The sequence below is a fragment of the Pleurodeles waltl genome, chromosome 3_1 (assembly GCF_031143425.1).
Source record: "Pleurodeles waltl isolate 20211129_DDA chromosome 3_1, aPleWal1.hap1.20221129, whole genome shotgun sequence".
Classification (NCBI taxonomy): domain Eukaryota; kingdom Metazoa; phylum Chordata; class Amphibia; order Caudata; family Salamandridae; genus Pleurodeles; species Pleurodeles waltl.
The window spans coordinates 1,906,566,724-1,906,594,435 of NC_090440.1; the positions used below are offsets into that span (position 1 = coordinate 1,906,566,724).

Here is a 27,712-nt window from a genome sequence, read left to right on the forward strand (position 1 = left end):
GGTCCTGCTGTAGACAGAGGTTTCCTGGCTCTTTTCCTAGATGCAAGGACACTCACATAACAGACACTGAGCTGCTCAAGCACATATAGGATCTTGGGAGGGATGTCTCTATTTGTTTCACAAGTCTGGGGGTTATTGATCTCAGCAAGGCCCCAGTCAAAGCATTAACTCTTTGCTGGTTCTGAGAAACATGGAAGCCTTTGCAAAAACACACTAAATGTTGCAGATTAAAAAATTTCTACTACACAATAACTATTTCTCTGTAGGATGTGCAGTATCATAATCCTGGGCTGTGCTCTCAATGGAAGCATGAAAAGCCACCACATGTTGACCTGTACACCTCACCGAATCAATACCAAAATCAACCTTACATTTGCACGTTACATGGTGTGAAATAAACTGTTGTAAATAAAATCCTTTTAAGGGGTGGTCTCTTTATCAATCTTCTGTAAATGTCTGGAGTGTACATCCCACAGTGATCTTGAATTTGCAATTAAATATCATGTTCGCACTCAAAATCCATTTTGTGTTTCCAGGTTGTCTGCAGGTCAAAACCAAGTTTTGACTTAAAGGAAAGGAAAATGTTACTTACCCAGAGACATCTGTTTGTGGCATGTACTGCTGTAGATTCACATACTTAGCATAATCCTGCCATCTAGTGCTGGGCTCGGATGGGTGCAAGTTGTTTTTCTTCAAAGAAAGTCTTACGACTCACAAGGTTGAGGGACTCCTGCTTTTGCTGGCAATGCCCATGACCATCGATTCCACTGTTAGATTGTTTTCCAGCAAGGTGGGTGAGGATGGGACATGAAGTATAGTGTAGGATAATGCGATGTTCATGCTGAAACAATGGGATGCTGGGACTTTCAGGGAGGACTGCATGTCCCACCCTGCATCAGCCTCCTTTGGTAAGTGAAGGAGGGGCCGCTCTTGCACTTGTGTGAGCGGCTCCAAAAGCACCTTGCCCGACCCGTGGAGCAGGACACTTAGGGCCTGATTCTAACTTCGGCGGCGTCTAAAGACCGCTGAGGGTATTTTGGGATTTGCCCTGGGCTGGCGGGCGGCCGCCAAAAGGCCGCCCGCCAGCCCAGGGCAAATCAACCTTCCCACGAGGACGCCGGCTCAGAATTGAGCCGGCGTAGTGGGAAGGTGCGACGGGTGCAGTGGCACCCGTCGTGTATTTCAGTGTCTGCATAGCAGACACTGAAATACTTTGTGGGGCCCTCTTACGGGGGCCCCTGCAGTGCCCATGCCATGGGCATGGGCACTGCAGGGGCCCCCAGGGGCCCCGCCGCACCCCCTACCGCCATCCTGTTCCGCCAGGATCAGGATGGCAGTAGGGGGTGTCAGAATCCCCATGGCTGCGGAGCGCGCTCCGCAGCCATGGAGGATTCTGTAGGGCAGCGGAAAACCGGCGGGAGACCGCCGGTTTTCCTTGTCTGACCGCGGCCGAACCGCCGCGGTCAGAATGCCCTGCGGGGCACCGCCGGTCTGTCGGCGGTGCTCCCGCCGACCCTGGCCCCGGCGGTCTGAGACCGCCGGGGTCAGAATGACCCCCTTAGACTTTAAAGGGAATGCATGTCCCACACTGCCTCAGAATGCTTTGATCAGTGGCGGAGGGGCCGCCCGCACCTGTGTGAGCCGTGAGAGGCTCCAAAAGCAACTTGCCCAGTACACGCTCAGTCACGTGCCCGGGTGAATACTGAGCCAAGAGCGGGCCATCTGCAGCCGATTGAGGGCAGGTTGGGCCATCCGTCTGAGGTATTCAATTTAGCCACTGATGATCTGGGAGTCTCACCCCTAGTGCATATTCTGATTGAAAATCGGCAAACATAAATTAACGGGTTGTACTGGATCACTACGAAAAACTTTGCAAAAACCTACTAGAATTGATACCATGTTGGAGCGGCACTTGGGGTGGTCTCAAACGAAATTGCATTGACAGAGTGCAGATTATCACTTGGGCAGGGGAGCAGTCCAGAGGAGTGACTCAGTGGTTAAGAAGGCTTTAAGTGCACTACCAATAGCCAGTGTTAATACTGAGGAGATATGCAGCAGGTTGTCAGCTATTCTGGAAGCCAAATTAAAACCAATAATGGATGCCACAGAAAAATTATCAGCTTCAGTTAATTCTCCAGCATCAGTAGGTCTCGACCACCCGCCGAGTAGTGTACCCCAGGGTACTGGCGCACCTGGATGGGGGAGACCTCAGTTAGCGTAGTGGCTTCTTGCCCAGCTACTGCACCCCCTCTGTACACCTCAGTTATACAGCATGAGGATAAGAATGGTAGTACGAATGTGCTATTGGCCACGGCAGGCTGAGTAGAGAACACTGGTAACAACAATAGCAATATTATTGACAATGATCATTTTGTGCCTACAGCAAGCAATCAAGTCCATAGGGTTAATAATGTTGAAGGGAGTAGCTGTACGAGGGTAGAGTCTAGTCCAATGATCTTAAATTTGACTCCGGAAGCAAGCCCTTATGTTCTGAACCTGGTGGGTGTGCCGCCTTTGGAAAGCAGCTAAGAAGAGTCGTTGGTGGCGCTACGAAAAAAAGTGATTCATTGGTTAAGTATACACAGGAGTTTAAATCCCGAAAGAAGTAAAAAAACTTTAATAGTACGAAGGGTTGGCTGAATTGCCTATTCCAGGAAAAACATAGCTGGAGACTGTGTTGTCGTCAATTTTAGGCACCCATATATATAATGATAGATTTGTGGGGGCCGTGTGTATTGTAACCTACAGCCAGGTCTAAGATTGAGACTCTGCCACTGGTCCACTTTTATAAGCCATCTCGGTACCTGCGGCAATCATCTAATCACGATCCAGGGCTTAGATTCCTCTGGGGAGTACCTAGCAGTAACAGGTTTCCCAATGCTTGCAGATGTAAATGACATTGACTGAGTTCCAGCACCTAGGAGGCTTGTGGGGACTCCACTGTCAGTAGTTGCTCCTTCTGTTTGTGAAGTGGCCCCTAGTAAAATAACAGAGTTGGATTGCTATCGTACCATCCCTGTGCCTTGCAATTCAGTAACTGGTGTGTTTAACAACATTGTATCTGCTTCAAATTGCTCCAGTGTAACACCTGTTGCTCTGCTACCACCATCTAAAATGTCAACGTTAGAAATCCTGAAATGGAACACTGCTGGCCTTCGCTCCAAGCTCCTCATACCGGATTGGGTTTCGTTCATAAAATAATATGACACTGTGTTATTGCAAGGGACCTGGGAAATTAATCCAGTAACATTCGAGGGTTTTGCGTGTTAACAGCTCATCAGCATTACCTACACGTTTTGGCTGTGCATCGGAAGGGCTATCTATATGGGTTAATTTATTGCTCCGGGGACGTGATATTGCTCCGGGGACGTGTTGAACCTGTGAAAACCCATGCAAAAGATTTCCAGTCTGTTTGGTATAAGGGTGGGCTGCCTTTACTGTTAGTAAATTTTTATAATAATGATTTAATTAACGTACTCAATCGGAAGTTTCATGACATATTTGATTTTATAACAGGCTTGGTGGTGCAAAAATCTCAACAAGGTCAGCATTTGCATCTCTGCTTAGCAGGGGATTTTAATGCAAGCTTGTCCCTCATCAAAAGTAAGGAGGAAAGAACTGGAGGCACTAGTTGCTTGCTCAGATTTGCACAATGTGATGGAAAAAAGGGCACAGTATCCTGACCTATAGGGTCTGCCTCTACAACAATTTTTTTTTTTTTTATTGTTTTTATTAACATTTTGTTGGTGTACATAATCAATTCTGTTCATTGTATACACATACATTTATTTACGTCATCATACAAGCTGCAACAGTTTCCAGTGTTATTCTCAAACATATTGTTCGCTGGGTTCCCACTCAGCTCTGACGTTCAGTCCCTGTATGGTCTTGGTTCTGTGCGCGATTTGCATATTGGTTGTGTATGTTCCTGTGTCGTGCATTTCACTATCTTTTTCGTGATCCCGTGCCAGTTCTACGCCGAAAACCAAGGCAACTATGTACATGGTGGTGCGTCGCAGAGGGGGCGAGTGCTGTCTACTGGTTGTAAGAGGGCGGGCCCGGGCAGCGCACTGGGTCCAGTCGCTACCTCTGTGGTTTCCCTGATGGGGGGAGGAGTCATCAGGGGGAAACTGGGGTACTCCCTTTGCCTATTGCCTCTTACGGTACCTATATCCGCTGATGTTCTCTAGGTCTGTCCGCCTTCTCTTCTGTCTCTTTATTTCATAGCCCGTTTAGGGCGAGGTATTCCAGGGCATCCCCCTTGGTATTAAGATTCAGTGTGTCTATCCTATTCTGGATTCTCTCTCCTCCTGTTCCGTGTTTGCCCTGGACCCCCCGCCGGTGTTCCTGTTTCCCAGTCCCTGCTCTCCCACTTGGTCAGTGCCTCTTCCCAGGGGCGTTGGCGCACTCCCCGAGCCTCATCACATCATAGTACCTGCAATTCGGCCCTTGCCCACTTTGATAGGTCCAGTCTCCAGTCCCCTATGGGGTGGGGGGGGTGGGGGTGGGGACCGTGGCAATTTCCAGCCGAATGTGATCCGTCTCCCAAACAACACTAAGGCCAGGTCCAGGAATCGATTGCCTACCCTCCCAAGGGACGGTCCCGGGTACAAGCCCAGCAGGCACACAGAAGGGGTCAGACCCAGAGTGGCGCCCAAAAGGCTCTCCAGATCAGTCAATGCTGTCCTCCAGTTCCGCAGGAGTTCGGGGCAGTGCCACATCATGTGGTCCAGATCCGCATCCACTTCGCCGCATCTGGGGCACCCACTGAGTTCACCCTCGTATATGAGGTTCAGCCGGTGCGGGGTGAGGTATGTTCTGTGGGTGTAGTTATACTGTATGTATGGAAGTCGTGTATTTTGTGAGACTACCCGCGGGTATGCTAGGACCCTCCTCCATTCTGCCTCCGACATGTCCCTGCCTAGTGTCTTTTCCCATCTCTCCCTCAGCGTCTACAGTGGGTCAAGTGTGTCGTCAATTTGGGCCTTATACAGCCCAGACACCTGGTGACGGTAGACTCCGGAGGTTAGCAGGAGTTGCAAGACCCGGTGTGTAGTAGGTTCCGCATTAACCGTACCCCAATGTCCCTTTATGTGATGTAACAGGTGTTGGTGTAGTAGAAATTGCCCCGCTGGTATTCCCTTTTGATCAGTCATTTCTGTGAAGGACCTAAGTACCCCATCTCGGAAGAGTTCCCCTATATTTTCTACCCCTGCTTTGGCCAAACCCCCAGCCCCGAACCCAGCAATGTGCCCTCCTTAGTGCCCTGTGTTATCACCGATAGAGGTAGTGCTGGGGAGTAAGGGTGTCCCGCTCCCACGCGTCGCAAGCATCTCTTCCAGCACGATAGGGCTACCTTCGTCATGACACTCCCTTCCTGAGCTTCCGCTCATCGACCTATCAAAAACCATTTTTTGTGTACTTGTCTAGGCGGCCCTCCACAGAGAACTATCTGGAAATCCACTGTAGTTGACATGCCAGATAATAAAGTTCAAAATCCGGGACCCCCTATCCCCCTGCACTAGTCGGTTTGTCTGCGACCACCATCCCAAATAAGGTCCCTGAGAAGGCTGTTCAGCTCCCTAAACCACGGAAGGGGGAGTAACACCGGTAGGTTGGTAAAGTAATAAAGGAGGCGTGGCAGCATAATCATCTTGGATAGTGATATTCTGGCCATTATGGACAGTTTAAGAGATTGCCAGAATCCCACAGATGCCCGGAGCGATCGGAGTGCCCTCCCTATGTTACCTTCATGTAGGTCCCTGAGGTCATGGAACACCTGTATGCCCAAATATTTGAAAGTATGTGGTGCCTATACCATGTCCTCTGGACAGGATGGGGGGCGCGGACTTCCTGCTGTCAAGGGAAATACAAAGGTCTTGCCCCTATTAAGGCACAGGCCAGACTGGCCTCCAAAGTGGTCCAGATTATCAAGTGCCCACGGTAGCCCCGAGTCTCCCTCCCTTAGGTAGATCAGGATGTCATCAGCGTAGAGTGAGATAATAGGTTCATCCTGTCCCTATTCCACTCCCCTGCCCCTACCCTCCATCCGTAATCGGATCGCCAGAGGCTCAATGGCTAGAGCAAATAACAATGGGGATAATGGGCACCCCTGTCTGGTGCCCCTCTATATAGGGTAAGTTTCCGACACCGTCCTGCCCGTCCTTACTTTTGCCAGTGGAGCTTCGTATAGCAGGTCCACCCATCTCACCCATCCTTCCCCCAGTCCCATCCGGCGCATCACACTCCTCAGATAGTGAAGGCATTCGACTCGGTCAGGTGGGACTAAGTCGATCACAATGAGCGTCCCTGCGGGGGGCCTCTCCGCTTGCTGCATGTGCAAGATGGCAAAAAGGCATCTAAGATTTAATGATGTATTGCATGCAGGTACAAACCCGTTTTGGTCCTCGTGGATCAAATTGGATATATGTAGGAGCAGTCGGTTGGCCATAAGCTTACTAAGGATTTTGAAGTTACTGTTCAACATTGATAATGGGCGGAAGTTGGCCACAGACACATCACCCAAGTCCGACTTGGGGAGAGGGACCACCAAGGCCTCGCTCATTGTATCCGGCAGGCGGCCTCGCTGGAACGCCTCAGAGTACATTTCCACCAACTGGGGTGCCAGCAAGGCTGAGTACCTCTTATAGAAGTCCATCGGGAGCCCGTCTGTACCCGGGGTCTTCCCCCACGCTAACTGCGCAATGGCCTCCTGTACCTCCCCCAAAGTCACTGGTCCCCCCAGCCTGTCATTCTCCTCATGCTCCAGTCCATTCAGGGGTAATGAGTGCAGATAAGCGTCCAATGACTCTGTCTCGGGTGCTTCTGGGCTCCTGTAGAGGAAAGTGTAATACTCTCTAAAAGCATCATTTATGGCCCCCGGTGTGTTTCTGCTCTCGCCCCTCATATCCCGCACTCTTACGATGGGACTTCCCCCTCCCCCTCGGTCTCACCAGCCAGGCTAACATCTTGCCCGATCTGCCCTCCTCCTCCTGCACCGAGGCCAAGTGTTTCTGCATATTGTGGCATCTCAACTGCTCCTCGACCTGTGAGTGGGTCTTCTTTGCTTCCTTGTACCTGTCGAATTCAATCGCGTCTCTGCTCCCCCCTCCTTCTCCTTCATGTATGATCTTCTCTAACTTATTCAATTCCAGCTCCGATGTGCGTCTAATCCCGACTGTCTGCCCCAGGCAGTAACCCCTGGTCGGCACCTTAAGTGCCTCCCACGTCACGTCTAGTTGACGCGGATCCCTTATTGATAGCAATATGGCTAGCCAGGTAAAAGCGGAGCACTTCTCTGTACGCCTGGTCTTGCAGCGATGCCGGGGACAGTCTCCACATTGGTATGGGGGGGTCTATCAGTGACCGCCCTCCATGTGAGCATGAGGGGGTTATGATCAGAGAGGGTGCGCCCTAAGTATTCCGAGTGTGTCATTTCCTGTGCTATTGAGGACGAGCATACTATCCTATCTATCCTGGTGTGGACTCGGTGTAGACTGGAGTAGTAGAAGTGGTCCCTTTCCTCCGGGTGTTGATTGCGCCAGACATCTACCAGCTCCCAGGCCCTCATCCAGTCCATCAGGTTTTTAGCTATTTTGCGTGTTACTGCGCCTGCCAACGGGGGAGTGGGTCGATCAAGGTCAATGTCCATTATGCTGTTAAAGTCCCCCCCAATCAATAACTCCTCACTTTGTTGGCGGGTGATGTGACTCGAGAGGCGCTGCATGAGGGGAATCTGGTCTTGGTTAGGGGCATATACACCAGTCAAGGCGATCAGGGCTCCACGTAGCCTCCCCTGCACTATTACAAACCTGCCCTCTTGGTCTATGTCCGTCGAGGTAGCTTCAAAGGGGACTCCCGCTCTAACCAACACCAGGGCTCCCATGGCATACGCTGAGTATTTGGTGGCAAATACCTGCCCTCTCAATCTACGTCTTAATTTTTCAGTCTTGATCGCGGTGAGGTGTGTTTCCTGTAGCAAGGCCACATGGATACCCCGCCTTTTTAAGTAGGCTAACACTCTATGTCTTTTGGCAGGTGACCCCATCCCCCTTATATTCCATGTTAGTATATTATATTCTGTCATAGTAATATGTCTGTAGCGGACCACGCACCCCCCACCCTACCAGACCACGGGCCCGGCCCCCCACCTGCGTTTCGTGTTTATATATGACGCTCGTCTGCGACATCATCACCAAAACATGAAACTAACTCCCAGTCCCCAGGGCGCCTCTCCAACTGTAGGTGGCCCATAAAAGAGTGCAACTTAGTCATCAAGTTAGGTGTGGGTCTCGCCATCTTGAGTTGAGTGGCCGAGACACCTGTGGGGGGTGGCAGTTCCATGCCCGACAGAGCTTGCTGTTTGTACTATGCTCCTCACCTCTGGTCCAGGTTGTGGGCTCGTTCAGCCGAGTTCATCTGCCGATTGGGGGGGGGGGGGGGGGGGGGGGGTTACAACAATTGATTATATTTTTATTTCTAGGAATTTAGTGAGTCTGTTGAAACATAGCTCTATTATTAATTCTAATTTTGGGGACCACAACCCGATTTAAATAATACTTCTAACACCCTTCCGGGAGAGTCCCCGCAGCAGCCCTGGTCTTAGTGCCATCTGCAGATAATCTTAGAAAGCGCTGGAAAATGCCTGGCCCTTTGCTATTTTTGCCCAAAGTGGTGGCTGAGAATAGAGCTCTATTCATGGAGCGCTTAGCAGAGGATAACGGCATAGAATGTGGGATGCTCTGTGGGAAAAAATCGGCAGTCATTACTTGCACCTAATAAACAGGTTTGTCAGCCCTGCCGCTGGCTTGATCAGGAATGCTCCCGGGCAAATCGGCTGCTCCAGAGAGCATTAAATATGAGACCCGATGATCCAGCTTTGATGCTGTCCAACGCAAGTATTATAAAGTTGTTATGAAAAAGCATAGGGTAGTTGTAGTTAGACATCAATGGGAGGTACTAACTGATACAGCCCGTACCAAAGATAGTGTTTTTGGAGGGCAATGTCCTTCATACATTCTATAGATCGGGGGCCTCTTCTATTGTTTGCCAAATAAGCGGGTGGACTGGGTGTTGCATTTTGAAAGGATTTATGCTGCAGTGGTGTGTGAAGGTGAGGTATTTATACCAGAGCACACTCAACCTTTCCCCAAGTTTCATTGCAGGAAGTTACAGTGGCAATTCAGGGAAGTGCGGGGACAAGGCACCAGGACCGGATGGTGTCCCAATAGATCTAATCAAATTTGACATGAGCACTGGGGCACCTCTGTTGACAAACGTCTACAACAGCCTGTCTACCTCACTGATTCCTGATTCGTGGGTGACTTTCACTATCGTCCCAATTTTCAAAGAAGGGAACTGATTGGAGCCAAAGTGCTACCGTCCTCTTTGATTGATATTCCTGCTAAACTTCTTGGAAGAGTGTTATATAATAGAATAGTGGAATGGATTAATAATGATAATGTCTTAAATGCCTTAAATGCTTGCTAGTTTGGGTATCGCAAGGGAGTAGGCGCGGTAGAGCAGTGCCTAAACATCCATATGTTATTGGAAAATATATTGTGGTGAAGCAATCCTCACTCCAGTTAGCCTTCATGGATCTGTCCATGGCTTTTGACTGCGTAAATCGTTCAAATCTGTGGCAGTTTCCTATTAGACTGGGTTTGGATAATGCATTGGTACATCTATTGTTTTGTCTGCACACTGGCACAAAGGCACGGGACATGTTTGGGGACAGGGGAGAAATGTCTGATATTATTAACATTGAGCGTGGGGTATGCCAAGGTTGTGTGTTGGCTGAAAAGCTATTTATTTTATATATAAATGATTTAAGTTTGGATCTAACTAGGTGCACATACAATGTCCCAATGGTAAGCGGTGCTCCTATGCCCGTCTTGCTTTATGCAGACAATGCAGTGTTATTAGCATGTACTCCAAAAGCACTATGCACTTTAGTTCATTCATTTGATCAATTTATGGGAAAACTTGACCTGAAGACTAATTTTTTTGAGTCTTTTATTATGTCTTGTGGGGTGAAATGTGTAAGGGTGTCCTCAATTAAGCTGAATTTGAATACTTTATCCAGCACAAGCACTTTCCCCTACTTAGGGGTTACTTTTTATTCTAACGGTTCGTGGTCCCCTCATACAGCTCAGAATAGGGTCAAGTTTGCCAGGGCTGTAGGTTCTCTGCTTAGTCTGCCGTCTATAAAGGAAGGGAGGCTACTTGCACCGCAATTGCAGATATCCTCAGCCGAGTGCGTTCCTATTGTGATGTACGGGGCAGGAATTTGGGGTATAGGTGATCCAGTAACTCTACAGAAAGAAGAGAACCATTTTTGAGACGTGCACTATCTGTGCCGGTATCAACATCCCATTTTATATATCATAAAGAATTGGGCTTAACATATCTGAGTAACTATATTCGTATCTGCCCTCCTCTCTTGTGACTGTCTATTTTACGCACAGAAGAAGCATCCTTAACAAGGAGTATAGTGGCTGATTGTCTGGCGTGTGACAGAGGCCTCCCTATACCTTGGTTGGCCTTTGTGAAAAAGCCCTTATAAGAAACTGGTTTTACAAATGTCTTTTCTGTTATGGCATCTGGCCCTCTTCCTGGGAAAAAGCAAGTACAGGATCTATTGCTTGAGCATGCACATTTAGAAAGAATGAAGGAAAAGGAAAAGATAGTGACTGGTGCAAGCTATTTGCAACTTATTTCTGAGGATTCTATTACAAGTTGTCTTTGGCATACTACCAGGAGTTGGGACCGAGCACTGCTATTCCGTTTTTGGGCGGGCATCATCCAGTATTATTTATGCTTCCAGATGGGTTACCAGACCAAGTTTGATTCCAAAATAACTCCTAGTAACAATTCCGCCAAAAAGTCTGATTCACTTCCTTTTCTTTTGTGGAGATTATAAGTTGTACATAAAAAAAAGTTACAGGATGAGTAGACTTGCCATAGTGTAAGTTTCTGCATGTGGCAGTCCGCTCAAGAAAAACTATGTGCTTTGAGTAAATTAAAGTGTCCGTATGAGCTGCTTACCTGTCTGTGCTGAGTTGCATTAATGTTTTAATGTCTGTACGTTCCCTTTTTGAGTTATTTGGTTTTAGCAAAGTATTTCAATTTTAATGATGTGATGTTAATGTGTGATACTTTTAAGCTTTTTAATTTATTTCATTACATTTTATGATGGATTACATATGTGTTTGCTGATAGTTTTGTATTTATTGTTTTCTTTTATGGCTGTATGGCAGACGAATAAAGATGTTTTGTCTGTGTGTCTGAGTAATAACCTATAAAGGTAACTGTAACAACCACAGGAGTCTGGGGAGGAGAGTGGGCGCATGTGAATCTACAGCACTAAATGGCACAAACATGCTTACTGGGTAAGTAACATTTTCCAGTTCGAGACATGTGTGGCTGCAGACACACATGCTTAGCATAGACTGATAAGCGGCAACTAGCCTGTGGGGGTTGCAGTTGTTTGGAATAGGGTATGTAGAACTGCCTGGCTTGTTGACATGCTAGTACATCTATGCAATAATATTTTGTAAATATAAGTGGTGTAGACTAAGTAGCTGCATTACATATGTCAGCTATAGGTATATTTCCTAGGAAGGCCATAGAAGCTCCTTTTTGCAAGGTGGAGTGATCTTCAAGAGGGATAAAGATCTTTTAGCTTTGGAATAGCATGTTTGGATACATTTGACAATCCAACGTGCAATCCCCGATTTAGAACTGGCTCTTTCTTTGCGTGGGTTAGAGAAAGCGATAGATAGTTGCTGTGTGTTTCTAAATAATTTAGTCCTGCCAATATAATATATAAGACCTCGTTTTACGTCTAAGGTATGGAGAGCCCTTTCTGTAACTGAATCAAGGTGGGAAAAAAGACAGGTAGTTCAAAAGGCTGATTAAGATGGAATTGTGAAACCACCTTTGGAAGAAATTTAAGGTTGGTGTGAAGTACCACTCTATCGCTATGTATTTGGAAGAAGGGTTCTTCTAAAGTTAGTGCCTGAAGTTCACTGAGATGTCCAAGTGAAGTGAAAGCGACCAAGAATGCTACCCTCCATGATAAAAACTGGAGGGGAGAGGACTGGGGGGGCTTAAAAGGAGAGTCCATTAACCTTGTTAATACAATGTTGAGATTCCATGTGGCAGCTGGTGGCACTCTAGGAGGGATACCTCTTTTAAGACCTTCCAAGAAGGCTCTGAAGACTTGCATTCTAAATAAGGAAGTATGTTGCATATTTTGTATCTGGGATCTGGGGTACGGGTGTCTGATGTCTACATGATTCTGTGTGAGAAGGTCCTGCCTGTTCGGCAATACTTTGCGAGGAACTAGTGAGAGCTCAAGGTGTGTTTTGAACCATGGCTAGCATGCCCATGTGGGAGTCACTAGGATGAGGGTGAGAGATGTCTCCTGAAGTTTGGAAACCAGAATCTGAAGCAGTGGGGGAGGTGGAAAAGCGTAGTCAAATATTCCTGACCAAAACGTCTATAGTGCACTGCCCTTGGACTGTGGGTATGGAAGTCTGGAGGTGAAGTTTGGGCATTTGGCATTTTCTGCTGTGGCTAAAAGGTCTATCTGCAGTTGTCCCCGATGCTGGACATTTTAGAGAAAGACTTGCAGTGGAGCTCCCATTCGTGGATTTGTTGGTGCCTCCTGCTGAGGAGATCTACAAAGTCATTGTCTACTCCCAGTATGTACCCCACTAACAGGTGAATGTGATATTGTACATCCCACTTCCAAATGGTCTGGCTAAATGAGAAAGCTGTGGGGAATTGGTGCCCCTTTGCTTTTGGAGATACAATATGGATGTCATGTCGTCTGCCTTGATGAAGACTACCTTGCTAACTGGGTGAGAAAGGAAGGCTTTTAATGCTAGATAAACATCTAGTAACTCCAGGTGATTTATGTGGAGATGTTGCTGACTGGGTGTTCTGTGGCCCTGGACAGTTGGATCTTGTGAATGCGCTCCCAATCCCGTAAGAAAGGCATCCGTTGTTTCGGTCCTCTGTGAAACTGGGTCTTGGAAAGGCCGTTCCATTAACAGGTTGTTGGTGTTCCACCACTATAGAGAGAAGTAAGCATGACGGCCAACCGACACTAGATCTTTCAAATGATCCTCCACTTGAGTCCATTGATGCGCTAAGCACTCCTACAACTGACACATGTTTAGTCTCGCATGAGGTATTACGACTATACATAAAGCCATCCTGCCGAGGAGACGCATGACTGTCCTCACTGTTATTTGTTGATCTGTTTGAAATTGGGGAATGAGTGCCTGGAGTAATTGTATCCTGGCAGTATTCGGGTAAGCTATTCCTAATTCTGAGCTGAGAATTGCCCCCTAGGTAAGGTTGGATCTGTAGGGGTCTGAGGTGGGATTTCAAAGCGCTGATTGTATAGCCTTGTTTGTGGAGTGGGCTGGTGGTGACCTGAGTGTGTTGAAAGCACTTCTAACGAGTTGCACTTCTGATGAGCCTAGCCATCTAGGTATGGAAAGACATGTATACCTTCTTGTCTGCAGAGGTAAGCAGTTATTACCGAATGGCATTTGTTAAAGACCCCACATGCGGTGGTAGTGACCCAAAAGGGTAGCACTTTGAACTGGAAATGCTGATTGTTTATTACAAACCTTAGATACCGGCAATGTGCAAGGTGATTAGGAATATGGAAGTAAGCATCCTTGAGATCGAGTGTGGCCATGAAGTCACCTTGTTGTAAAAAAGGGATGACGCCTTGAAGAGTGCCCATGTGAAAGTGTTCTGAGAGAGTCTACCCATTTAGGGGTCTGATATCCAAAACTGGTCTGAGGGACCCGTCCTTTCTGAAATTAGGAAGTACAGTTAATAGACCCCTGTGACCTGTTGGTGGAGTGGAGAAGTGCTTGTACTTCTTCCCTGAGCAACTTTTGATGTTGTGGGGAATGTTTGTGTTTGCAAGGTGGAATGTTGGGGGGTGTGGAGGTGATCTCCAGACAACAACAATGTTGGATAATGTCCAACACCCACTGGTCGGAGGGGATGTTCCGCTAGGCGGGAAAGAACCCTTGTAGTCGACCCCTGACAGGTGTTGCGTGATCCATGGAATGAGTGAAAATTTGGGGTTTTGTGGTTGTGAATGATTGTTGGGTAAATCTGCCCTTACCTTTCCCTGTGGTCGCTGGTATGAGGTGGAGGTCTCAGGGGAGGTTGTCTTAGAGCCTCCACAATAAGATGAATGGCTAAAGGAACCATGGTGAGGGGGGCGTGGCCAAGTCAGCCAACAGGACAGACGCGCAACAGTAATGCTCAGTCACAGGCCTGCATGAGATCCTACAAATATCTATAGATGTGGCATCATCGACCCTCACAGTCAAATTACTCCGCCCTGAGGGTGACCGAGCATAATCTGGCTGGAGGAGCAGCGACTTAACTTATCCAACGCTCCCCTATCACTCGTGCTCAGCTCTTCTGGGACGGTGCGGCTGCCTGTGGTCTACGTGGAGGCAAGTCGTTTTGTGAGGAGATCTACCTCTACCCCCACTGTGAATAGAGGGGTGAGTGGGGGAGGGGTGGCTGCTGGGGCCTGAGTGAGGGGGCGCAGCAGCGGTTGGGGAGCCCACCCCCAGTTGGGATGACTAAGCAAAACCTTAAGAAGTCTCCAGCCAGAGGACTGCAGCAGCTGCAGCACCTTTGACCACCAGCAACGGAGGGGCTCCCATCTGGAGGCACCCACAGGCCCCTCCTATCGCCCAGACATTGAACAGTGAGTACATTTGCCTCCCCTGGGCCTCTCCTTAACGTACAGAGGCTGGGACCCCTCTCCATACCCTGGAGGCCCATGGGTAAGATGGGCGTCCCCCACCTTACGACCACTGCTGGTGTCAACATACGGCTGATGCCATTTTGAGACCTGAGGAATCCCACCCTGTGGTTGAGCGGGCGGTAAAGCCTTCTGCTGCCCACCCGGAGGCAGCAGGGTGCCCCGAGGGAGAGGGGGCCCTTTGCCCTGATGCCCAAAGAAGCACATAATAGACCAAGAGCACGTACTGACCAGTGACTATTCTGCGGCACACGCAGTCCCGGGCGCTATCCTGGGCGTCCTTTGATCCCTGAATTCACCAACGTGTAGTCTCATCTGGCTCCCCCCACCCATACCATGACTGGCCTGAACGGACAGCGGGAGACTTGTGTTACCCAGAGACAGCACTTCCGGGTTGTTGCGAGTGGTCAGTGCACAGGGGACTACTTCCTTGCCACCACTTCCATACTGCCACTCCACCCAGAGGACATGCTCATCACTCCCCGCCCCCTCCCCCCAGTATGCACCGCCAGGACAATGACCAGGAGGACCCCCTGAGATCCCAGTGAGAATCACTATGGGCAGACTGCAAACTCATCCACCAGCACTTCTCGACTGATCACGGGCATGACGATCCCGGCACAGGGCGGTGTTGACACATCCTCGATGTATGCCAAACTTGACCAGGTACTCGCCACAACTGAACAATCCAGACTGTCCATGGTGACACAACTGGGAACAATAACTACAGAGCTCAGTCTTCTGCGTGACAATCATCGCTAACTGGTGGGCAAGGTGTCCGAGGGGGAAAACACGTGGCCTCCCTATATGCGACAAACATGTTTGTTTATCTTAAAAATACATGACTTCCCCTCATCCCACTACACAACACGCTAGCAGGATTTGCAGTGGTCTCTGAATCAACTGGGCCAAATCCACAGCCCTCCCTTTACACCTGGAACTCCACGCCATGACATTGCGTTGAGCCACACGCATCTGCAATGGAGCCGGGAGGTGGTCCCTTACCTGGAAATCCGGCTTTACCACTTGACAACGGACCTATACGAGGGTAATCTTCGTAAAGTGCTTGCTGGCATCAGGGCACAGATGACATCTTTGCAGTCGCTCCCCCTTGCCCCTATTGGTAGGATAGCACTCATTAAGATGCTGATCCTCCCCAGGTTGTTATATTTCTTTGTGAATCTCCCACATGTCGTCTCCCCTCCAAACTCCCCCCAGCTCCTTCTTCAGAGGGCTAGACACACTGTTGCGCTCTCTGATCTGAGGCACAAGACAACACCAAGTAGCCCTTTTGAAACTGCAACTCCCAACGGACTGGGGTGGATTAGGAGCCCCCTCTTTTGAGGCCTACTTTTTAGCGGCACGCTTACAATGGCTGTCACGCTGGACAGCTGGTCGATATATGGATGAGGCCACAGGCCCAGGTGGCACCCTTGACGTGAACATATTGCGCAGTCTACTCTTTCTCAGGCTAACATCCGCCTCCCCCTGCCCCCTACAGGTGGAAACAGCACAGACCTGCATGCTAAGTATCTACCAATTCCCCTGAGACAGCCCATGTTATGCGCCTAACATTCCACTGGTGGGTCTTCCCTGCTTCCCTGGTTATTACACAACACATACACTAATGACATGGGGAGCAAATGTCCTTTGCACCGCAGGGGACCTTTATACTGACGGCCAATTTCTCACATTTGACCAGCTCACCACGGACAACACCCTGCCACCCGGACATTTTCTCACCTACCAACACCTGCGTAATTCCATGCGGACACTATGAGGACCTACTGACACTGAACCGCCACAACATCTTGCTGTATAGGCTTCATACACCATGAGCGCATGGTGACATCTTATAACCTGGCTCTATAGAGCAATAAGAGATATTTTGGACACTCTGACGCCGATGGGAGGTAGACCTTGGGAATTAAGAGACAGGGAATGGGTAATAGAGCTGTCCTACCCCAATAGACTCTCCAATAACCCCCGCTTTAAGCACATTCAATTCCACCTTCTCCACAGGGCATACCTCACTCCGGCCCAACTGATTAGGTACTATCCCACAGTGCAACTCACATTCCCACGTTGTCCCCACTTGGCGCGGATCTCCATCACATGCTGTGAGCCTGTCCACCCTGCATCAGTTCTGGACCACGATCCACAACACATTAAGGGAAGTGACAGAATTACCAGACCTCCAAATATGGAGCCCTAGGTATCTTCAAGCGAAAAAAAAACACATGGTTCGTTCCCGCCTTGCAGCGCTAGCACTCGTGGTAGCAGTCCACACTATTACCTGGCATTGGCGAGCAGCCTCCCTGCAGAGGCCTGGAGAGGAGCCCTGAACAAATGGGGGTCAGAAGAGTAGGAGGCGCTCCGCGTGAAGAAAAGTCCCATCTCCAAACACTGGGCAGTGATCATCACCCATTTTCAGCAGCACACCTGTGACAACACCTTGCCACCCTTAGACATGGCACTCAGAGCATCTAAATAGCTGCGACGCCATCCTGCGCTCACTGGCGCAGCTCCCTCCTGCCGCAATTAGGGACACACGAAATCCACCCATATGTGTGACCCATTTACCCCCCTGGATCCACTGTTCTGACAGCGAGATACTCCTCGACTGGGTGTCTCTCTCTCTCTCATACTCATTACTCAACATACGATACATCACACCATTCATTGTAGTGCGATAAGCCAAGGACACATTCCGTAGCCACCGAATCTTACCCTCACCCAGTTCTACCCAGTTTAAATTGTTGAAAGGCATATAGCGCAGCACTTCCTTGCTCTTGGCTTTCATTATCATTGGATGCTTTTTGATTTTGTCTAGGAGGGTATCTACTGGAGTACCACAAAGATGAGATGTCTCCATCAAATTGATGGGCTGGGAGATTCCTTTGGAACTCAAGTTTAAACCCTGAAACCTGGAGTCAGGCATGCCTTTGTAATAATATGCTAGAATTTATCCCTTTAGCTGCAATATCAACAGTGTTCAGAGCACAACACAACAAATAGTGTTGTTAGATATTAACTTGCCCTCTGAGGTAATCTGATATGCTCATTTTTTTAAGTTCATCTGGAAGGTATTAAAATATTTCCTCCATCTCATCCCAGTGAGCTCTATCATAACTGGGGAGGAGGACGAAAGAGTTTGTGATATGCCAGAGACTGGCTGATTGAGCAGCCACCCTCTTTCCTGCTGCGTCAATCTTTTTACTCTCCTTGTCTGGTGGAGGTTCTTCGGCATATGTTTGCGAATTTACTCTTTCACGTGCTATTTCCACTACCAAAGAGTCTGGTAGAAGTTGACCTCTAATGTATGCGGGGTCATTGATGCTTTATACTTCTTTTCATCGACTTTTAGGCGTTATGATCCTAGATTGTACCAGGTCATTAAAAATGTCAGTGGTGTGGCATAGCATGCCTTTGAACATAGGCAAGTAATGTGCGAAGTGCTTTGTGGTGGAGAGCGTTTCAAATAAGAAATTCTCTACAGACTCTGTATGTAATTGCACCTTATAGAAGGTGGAAGCTCTACCAATTAGGTCATGGTAAGTGGTAATGTCATCTGGGGGTGAGGGTTTCTCAGGGTATGGATCAGCTGGGGGGTCAGTATTGTACATGTCCCATAGGTCATCTTGTGGTGGAATATCTAAAGTGTCCCCATCATCCCCACCCCCTATGCAAGAGTGTAATGACCCCCTCTGGGGGATATGGTGCATTGGAAGCCATTGGTGAAAGTGTATGGTGTGTAGCTGGCTTAGGTGGTGGGCTGATGTGCACAGGACTTGTGGCCATGTTTTTTTCCTTCCTGTGCCTGGATGGAGTTGGCACATCTAAAGCTTCTTCAAAAGAAAGCGGTCTCTTAGAGGATTGAGCACCAGCGTGGGGGTGAGGTAACTGGTAATTTGATGTCCTTCTATCTAGAGTCTTTTTCCTCTTATAATGTCTGATGCAAGGGTTTGACAGACCCAGATCCATGGGTTGCTTTGCTTGGTGTAAAAATACTTTTAACTATGACGCCTATGGCTTGGGTCCCAAAGGATTTGGCTCGAAAGCAACTGGATTCAGTGCCGACAACGCCCGATGTTCGAGGCTGAAGATTTCACTCCCAAAACTCGACTTGGCTTCGAGGCAGGAGTGGTCGGCTCCGAAGCATGCAACTTCGATGATTTTTAGACGCTGAGCTGGGGATGGATAGGTCCGAAGAAGATGGGTAGAGTCGACCACAGCCCGAAGTCTGTGGTGGCCCGGCAATAGTTTTAGGCCTCTCAGGGATGGAGTGTCCAACCTTTGTGGTGGTCTGCTGGGGTAGATTTAGAGGTGGTTGGGGCACAGTACTCACGGCTGGTTTTGCATCTCAATGTCAGAGCTGGAGCTATCGGGAAAGAAGGTCCCGTCACCTGCAGCTGACATCTGAGCCTTTTGTTCTTCCTGGATGTCCTCAGGTCCAAACAGGTCTGGTGTTTCATCCACGCTTCTTCGAGACAGCTCCATACATTGATCCTGACTGTGGCGTATGGTCTTTTAGGGCCTGAAGAAGTAGCGGCAGGCATCGCTGCCAGCTTTGTCGCGCTCGGGAGAGAGGCACAGATTACATACCTGGTGGAGGTCGGTGCAGGGATATTTAGCTTGACACCGAGGACAAAATCTAGAAGGCGTCCATTTCATCACCAAGTGGACATGATGCGGGGGCGCTTAAGGATGGAAGCAGCACCCCAAAGGGCAAAGGCCCATATTCCTGCGGTCGATGCAAGTCACCTTGATGAAGTTAATGTCATAGAACAGGATAGAGAGAGTGATCGCGTTTGAGAACAATACTGACGGAAAGCAGGTATATACTGAAAAAACTGTATCACAATGGGGTCTAACCGGAGGAGAAGAGCACACGTCCAAACCTGACAGCAGAAGAAAACAATCTAACAATGGAGTTGATAACCATGTGCACTACCAGCAAGAAGAGGAGTCACACTACCTCGTTACTCGAAGGACTTTCTTTGAAGAAAAACAAATCTCACACATCCGAGCCCATCACTAGATGGCAGGATTATGCTAAGCATGTGTATCTAGAATCACAAATGCCTCAAACATATTTCCAATTTGCTCTCTGCGTGTTCATTTTAAGCTCTTATGGCTGAATGGCTGAAGCGGGGTTGACAGCTTTGCTTTTGCCTAGACCAAAGATGTCAAGTGTAACTTTGTTTTTTAATCCTATAACTGTTAATCAGGGGGGGTCTTTAGGTTATTTTGAATTCCAGTGTCAAATCTGATGTTCTTCATGGCAGGCTGGTCTTACCCATTTGAGTGTTGGAAACCCTGATTATCCTTTAATGGAAATTACATAATTTCACTCAAAATCCTCCTGCAGGTCCTCAAAGAATTCAGCGATAATGATTACCGTATTTCTGGCTGAATTGCCTTTGCTTGTCACTGGCATGTTTTTGGTTTTATCATTTGACAGAATGTAGACTTTCTCTCTGGGTTGAACAGGAAGACAACTGGTGCGTACTACATGCCTCCCGCCCCAGCAGAATTTTTGGAGCATAATGTTAAACCCATTCTTTGAAGGGGAAAAACACACTCTAATTTGGATTCTTGACATTCGTCCTCCTACCCACTTTCAAGAGTAGCCCGAGCAGCCCCCCAAAACGTCTGTTGACAAATGCACTGCTGACACCTTTATAAGAGTACAGGAAACAAGTATTCTCCAGGTACTGTACAGAAGATGCACTTTTTTTTTTTATTACTGTGGATGCACAATAATCTTAAAACGATGCACAATCAAGGGCTGTATGTGGTTATGACAAGATCATGCAAGCAGGCAGAGGAACATGCCATGGATTCAATACACTCAAAGTTAACTTTATTTAGGATAAAACTCTCTTGTAAATCGCTCATCCAATCACTACATAGTAGCTATATACAAAGCATTATCGTATATCATGAATTCATAATGCAAACCAAAATGTTAACTGTTCAAAGTAAAAGTAGAAGCCAAACTTAAGCTCTCCTAAGAAATAGGTAGCAGAATGCAGTGGCAATCAGCTGATGTTACATGAAACCAACAGTCCTTATGAAGGCTCAGATAATGTAAATAAGTGTCAGAAACATGAGGAGACACGCCTGTGCCCCCCTTCACAACACTTATCAACTTTATTTGCTCCACCAAAATCAAACACTGTTACTGGCGCGTAAATCTGCTAGGAAATTGCAGAAACAAAATTTTTTTTTTCAGAGGTAACACACAATGGGCTTCAAATCCCCTCCCAAAATACCTCACTTTCCTAGGGTATACCTACTTTGGGCCTCATTACAACCCTGGTGGTCAAGGACCGCCAGGGCTGTTTTGGCGATTGTACCGCCAACAGGCTGGTGGTACAATCTTGCAAATTACGACCGCAGCGGAAGCGCCGCGGTCGCACCACCGGGTCCGGCGGTTTACTGCCATGGTTGTCCCGGCGGTTTTAATCCTCCTGGGCAGCGCTGCAGGGATTACAAATCCCCTTCCCTCCAGCCTGTCCATGGCGGTAGGGACCGCTATGGAAAGGCTGGCGGGAAGGGGAGTCGCAGGGTCCCTGGGGACTTGCATGGGCAGTGCAGGGGCCCCCAGACACAGCCCCACCCTGCTTTAAGTGCGACGGGTGCGGCTGAACCCGTCGCACGGCCGCAACACCGCCGGCTCCATTAGGAGCTGGCTCCCATGTTGCAGCCCAGCGCCACTACTTATACTTTATGTATTGTTTTGTTTGTGAAGAATGCCAAACAGGGAAACTAACTTATGTTGGTTCCGTATAAATTGTGCTGATTCAGTTAGTTCATTCTCGGTGCGCTACATACCGCAACAATGTTCTGAGACTCATTCTCCTAAGAAAAGACTACAAGCAATAAAAGTTGCTGTCTTTGAAAATATAGCTTTGGTCAAAAAGAAATTCACTTTTAGTAACAGTGTTTTCTATGAAATTACTACCACAGTTCCTGTTCGGAGAAAGAGATACACTGTATTGAATATAGCCCTGTTTCTAAGACTGCAGGCAGTCTTTCACCCTTCTATTCAGTTGCTACTTTCTTAGGTTCAAAACCTGTCACTATTACTCCACTGAAATTTCAAAGCTCAACAAAGAGCAATTCGAAGGCATTAGTCACAAATACTCATACTTTAAAGTCCCACAAGCGTCTGTAAATTAACTTTGTCTGGCTGAATTCTCTGGTTAGTCTCCTTAGTATGGTACTGCACACCCTACATGTCTTTACCTCACGTCTGCATGGTTCACTATAAATACAAAGCATTACTTGTTTGCAAAAATGGAAAATGTTCCTTGGAGAGAGCTTTATTATTTTACCTGGTGCACAGAGGTTCCACTTTCCTGAACTGAGAGGTGGATTTTTTCAGCCCCTGTGGGAAAAATACACATCATCAGAGGTAGGTACAGAGTATGGGTCTGCATCTGAACCACCCGGCCTGTGGTGGCTACCGCAACACTTACATTTATCTAATTCAATCAAAGCATATACCTTTCCTAGTCTGACATCATATTAGATGTAAGCAATGCACAGATATGGTCCTGTGCCATCTTGAAAGCTCTTATTTATACCAAGAATGTAATGCTGATGTAGACATTAGTTAGGATGAGAATAGAAGAACACGTTACTTCATCGTCAACTTAATTCTATTTAACTGCAGATTCCTCCCCTTTAGAATATTCCCCAGGTACCGGACTAGATCTGGTCCCTTTTTTAGCAATACTTCAGAGTGCCACTAGGTAGCACCATGTGGCTCTGTACTGCCCCAGAAATACTGAATGGAGCAGGAGGTGAGAGGGCAATGAGAAAACTGCAGTTAACAATACCCACCAGAAAGAGCATTACCAAATGTAAGTAACTTGCTTTCTGATGGATACCTTTATAATAGATACTTACGCAGTACCTGTGGAGCGGACATAGTCAGAAGCAGCCTTTGCCACCGTAGATTGTGCTCTTAGTATTTCCAGAGCCTGCTTTTTGGCCAGTGCATAGCAGATCTTAATGCAGAGGACTATCCGCCTTGATAGAAACTTCTTCTACATAGCCTTCACTTTTGAGGTCTAACCGATGGAGTCTCTCCCCCTCTTCCGAGGTATGAGGAGGAGCAAAAAACACTGAGAGAAATGATAGATTGGCCAATGTGGAAAGCAGTCATGGAATTTGGCAAGAAGTCTGCCAGAGTTATCAGCACCAGTATAGTAGAGCAGTTGCACTGAGGCTCACTCATAAAGCAAGCTGAAGTGATCACAATGAGGAAAACAGTCTAAGGTCAGAGGATACAACAAGCAGCTGTGCATCTGCTCAAAGGGCATACACATGAGAAATGTCAATCCCACATTAAGGTCTCACTGACACATTAGAAACAGTCCAGGAGTGAGCGTGTCAAACCTTTAATAAAACACATCCCAACAAGTGATTGAAACAAAGACGGCTGGTCCAATAAATGCAAAAAAGACAAAAAGAGTAGACAATCTTTAATATTGCCCACTGCAAGGCCTTGCTGAGCCAAAGATGCAACAAGCGATTAAACATCAAGTGCAGTTAACCACTGCGATCAGTCTCTACGCATGTAGGTGTTGATTGCGCAGGTTGATGTGAAAGACTCTGCCCTTGTACGGCAACAGATCCATCTGAAGTCCATCGTGACCATCCTGAGTGGTCTGAGCCAGTGATGCTCTAAGGTTTTCTGAGACCATGATGGGGATCTCTCAGGCCATGTCCCAGAGGGCATGTATATATCAGACCAATAAACAAACCGCAATGACTAACCTTAATGCCAGGGTAGCTGGAGAGAACATGTGTTTTCCAAATATCTAAATTATCTTAGATGAAGGGAATAAATAGGGGTTATATTTGTTGGTTGAAGCCTGAACAATCAAACTGTCTGGAATAGGATGTTTAGTAAGGAAGGAAAATGTTACTTACCCTGTTTGTTGTTGTTTTTTTTTTTTATAACCACAAAAAGGAAAGGCTTTATCAAAACCAGGCACAGCCAAATGGATAGTGAAATGCATCCAAACCTGTTATGCAAATGCTAAAAGAGTTTTGCCTGTTCCTCCTAGGGCCCATTCCACCCGAAAGAAAGGCCGGGAGGTATTCCGCCATTAGGTGGAGCATGAGGTCGAGAGCCCAGTGCCAGATGGACTGAGCTAACAGAGAAAGCTGAAGGGAGCAGGTGCCCTCCTGCTTCTGAATGTAATACATGGTTGTCATGTCTGTCCAGACTAGGACTATCTTGCACACTATGTGGGGAACGAAGGACGTGGGGACTAGGTGGACAGCTAGTAGCTCCAGACAGTTGATGTAGAGATCCCTGTGAGTGTGACCCCACAGGTCTTGGACAGTCAGATTTTGTAAGTGCATCCCCACCCACTGAGAGATGCGTCCGTTATGATAGTGAGCTACAGAACTAGGCCGAGAAAAGGTCACCCGCCACTGCAGAGGGAGATGAGTGTGAGGGCTGATCCACACTGGATCTTCCTGATGACCATCCTTTTGAGGCCACTGACGCGTTAGGCATTCCTGCAGCAAACACATATGCAATTTTGCATGGGGTATTATGGTGATGCAGGAGGCCATCTTGCTTAGCAGAAGCATGACTGTCCTTACTGCAGCCTGTAGATTTGGCTGAAAAAAGAGGCACCAATGCTTAGGAAGACTGGAATCTTGCCAGACTAGGGAATGCTTTGCCTATCTCTACACTGAGGATGGCTTCCAGAGAGGGTTGTATTGGAAGGGGAGGGAAATCGGACTTTATAGTGTTGATGGTGAAGCCCAGTTTGTGCAGTAGGTCTATTGTGGCTTGAGGGTGTGCACAGCACTGCAGCTGCATTGCACTCTTTATCAGTCAATCATCCAAGCAGAGGAATACATAGATGCCCTCTCCTTGATGATGCACTGCTACTACTGCAAGGCATTTTTATAAGAACTCGGGGAGCAGTGGTAACCCCAAAGGGCAACACTTTGAATTGGTAATGCTGACCACTTACCACAAACTAGAGGTAGCGCTGATGTGCTCAATGAATTGGAATGTGAAACTAGGTGTCTGACATCGAGTGCCGCCATGAAGTCACCTTGCTGTAACAGAGGTTTGACCATGTGGAAGTATTCTGATGGGATGTACTTGTTTAGGAGTCTGAGGTCCAGAATAGGCCTGAGGGACCTGTCCTTTTTGGGCATAAGGAAGTAGATGAAATACACCCCTGAGGCCTTTAGATGTTGTGGCACAGTCTCTAATGCCCCCTTGAGAAGGAGCGCTTGGACCTCTTCCTGAAGCAGATGCTGATGTCCTGGGGGACAGGATCTGTCTACGGGGTGGTATGTTAGGCAGTGTGGAGGTGAGCTCTAGGAAGTAATCGCGTTGGATGAAGCCTAAAACCCACTGGTCTCAGATGGCATGTTGCCTAGCGGGGAACAACATCTGCAGCCATCTCCCGACAGATGATGTGTGATCGGGGGAAAGGCACGTCAAGTTGTTGCTTGGCTGGGATGGCTCCCTTGGGAGAGATACGTTTGCCTCTATCTTTGGCGCTATTTCCCTGATAGGCACCCCTGAAGCAGCCCCTGGTTGAAGTTGGTTGGGCTGGCTTGCATTGGAAAGATGTGGAGGCTTTAGGGGAGATGGTCTTGGAGCCTCCATGCTATGCGGAGCAACAAAAGTACCCCCCTGAAGAAGGCATCTGTAAGACACACATGGATTTTGTTCTTTCTGTATCTTTTTAGATTTTCTCCAGCATCTCATCAAGCTGAGGCTCATAAAGATGTTCCCCATCAAAGTACAGGTTGAAGTGATGCTGATAAATGTTTGACTTGCTGCCGGGCATATGGAGCCAGGCATGCCTGAGGAGGAACAGACTAGAATTAATCTCCCGAGCAGCAGTGTCAACAGCATCTAGGGCGCACTTGACGGTTGTGTTAGAAATCAGTTTGCCATCTGTGACCATTTCAAACCCCCTTTTTCAGTGCTCCTCTGGGAGGTGTTGGAGGAGCTCCTTCATTTCAACCCAATGGGCCCAGTCATATTTAGAGAGTAAACCAATGGAATTGGCAATGCTCCAGTGGTTGGCAGACTGTGCTGTGACTTGTTTACCCTCAGCATCTATCCTTTTACTCTCTTTCTCCAGCAGAGGAGCATCACCGGTGGCCTGAGCACTCGCCCTCTTATGAGTGGTATGAACCACTAAGGAAAAGGTGGCTTCTAATATAGATAAGGTCTGCATGGGAGAATTTGTATTTTTTAGCAACCCATGTGGTAATAACTTAGGCTTTGACTGGCTCCATGAAAATATCAGGGGCTGGCTTAAGCATCCCCTTCAGCAAAGGCAGGTTTTGCATGGAGTAACGTGCAGAGAAAGAGACACAAAACTTAAGTCCTCCTCAATGGGCTCTTTATACATCTCCACATTGTGATAAGTAGCAGCCCTACATAAAACCTCACCGTAAGAGAAGGTATTATTTTGTGGAGAAGGTCAGTCAGAGTAAAGGTTAGGATCAGTATGTTCAGGCAGATCTACATCATATGAGTCCCAACGGTCTCCCTGTAGGGGTACATCATGAGTGGAGTCTACAATAGTAGGTCAGGTGAAGAAGGGGAAGGTGATGGTGGGGGTCTGGGTAGAGTGTAAGAGGGTGGTGGCAGTACGGTGTCTAGAAGAGGACTGGTGACTTTATCCTGCTATTTTTCCACTGATTTGGAAGAGGAGGGAGTGCCAGAGCTTTTTCAAAACTAATCTGTCTCTTAAAAGGCCAAGGATCCGGCATCGGAGGTTGTGTTATTATGCGGCCTGCTTGGGGGTGGATAACAATTTGTTTCTGTTGGGCATCAAGCTGCTCTTGGAACTTCTGGAGGACTGGCTCAACTGGTTTGTGGGCTTGTCTTTAGGTTGGAGCTGAGTATTTTGGCACCAGCTCCGGATTGTGTTTCAACGCCAATGGTTCTAGATCAGGTGGGTGGGTTGGTGCTGAGCAAGGAGCAGGCTGCGCTGAAGGTATCGGTTGTAAGATTTTCTTCAGCGCCGAGCCAAAGCTAGACGCGGTGTCCGAAGTTGACTGTCAATGCCTGCCATGCCCCACAGGCGCTGGCGGCTAGAAGCCTGCTTCTGTGAGCCCAGAGTGGCTGAGTGCCCCTTATGGGGTAGAAGCTTGGAGTGGCATCAAGGGGGAGCTGTACCCGCAACCTGTTGAGTTGGCAGGAGGTCTCTAATCTCAAGGTTTGAACCAGATCTCTCTTCAGCGAGAAATCCTCCTTGTCAGCAGCCGAAGGCTCGGGATGATCTTCCCGTCGAAGTCCAGGGTGCCAAAGAGGTCTGGAGTATCTTCCACACTCCTCCGAGACTACTGACCTGTCGACGCGAGATGTCACGAAGAGGTCTTCTTCAACATATAGGAGTACAGAGATTGTAAACTTGGTGGAGATCAGCCCAACCATACTTCACACGACACGGAGGGCAGTATCGATAGGGCACCTGTTAAGATTTCCATGAGGACATTTGCCTTAAACTCAGTAGAGGGCAGTTGTAGGTCTCTGACCTCCCCTGCTCATCGAACTACCACTGCAAATGAAGCACTCTACTCTGTTTGCAATCTAAATAGCAGATTCAAACCAGGATCAGGGGAAGTATTAAGCCCAGTGGCCTCTTGTAAGTCCATGTAAAAATAGTCATAATCAGAATGAGGGAGTAAATCATCTCCATCCTCACCATCCTCATCTCAGGGTGGTAGCAAGCTTTGGTCACAATCTGAGCCAAAAAAGCCTCTGACTGCGCATCCACTCTAGTAGGGGCATGGGATTAGAATCAGGCTGAATGGTCACCAGTTGTTCGTTAGTAATTTTGCAGCAGAACATCGGTGGGCACTATGTTGAAGACAGTTTAA

At 47.9% G+C, this 27,712-nt stretch overlaps 1 protein-coding gene across 4 annotated transcripts in view; it reads right to left on the reverse strand.

Moving 5' to 3' along the window:
* The window catches only part of CFLAR (CASP8 and FADD like apoptosis regulator), a 224,671-nt gene that overhangs the window by 38,988 nt on the left and 157,971 nt on the right, over positions 1-27,712 (reverse strand). For all 4 annotated transcript variants that reach the window (XM_069226076.1, XM_069226080.1, XM_069226079.1 and 1 more), the window contains one exon: positions 22,159-22,211. In XM_069226076.1, coding sequence (XP_069082177.1) covers positions 22,159-22,211 — 53 coding nt within the window. The remainder of the gene's footprint in view (positions 1-22,158; positions 22,212-27,712) is intronic.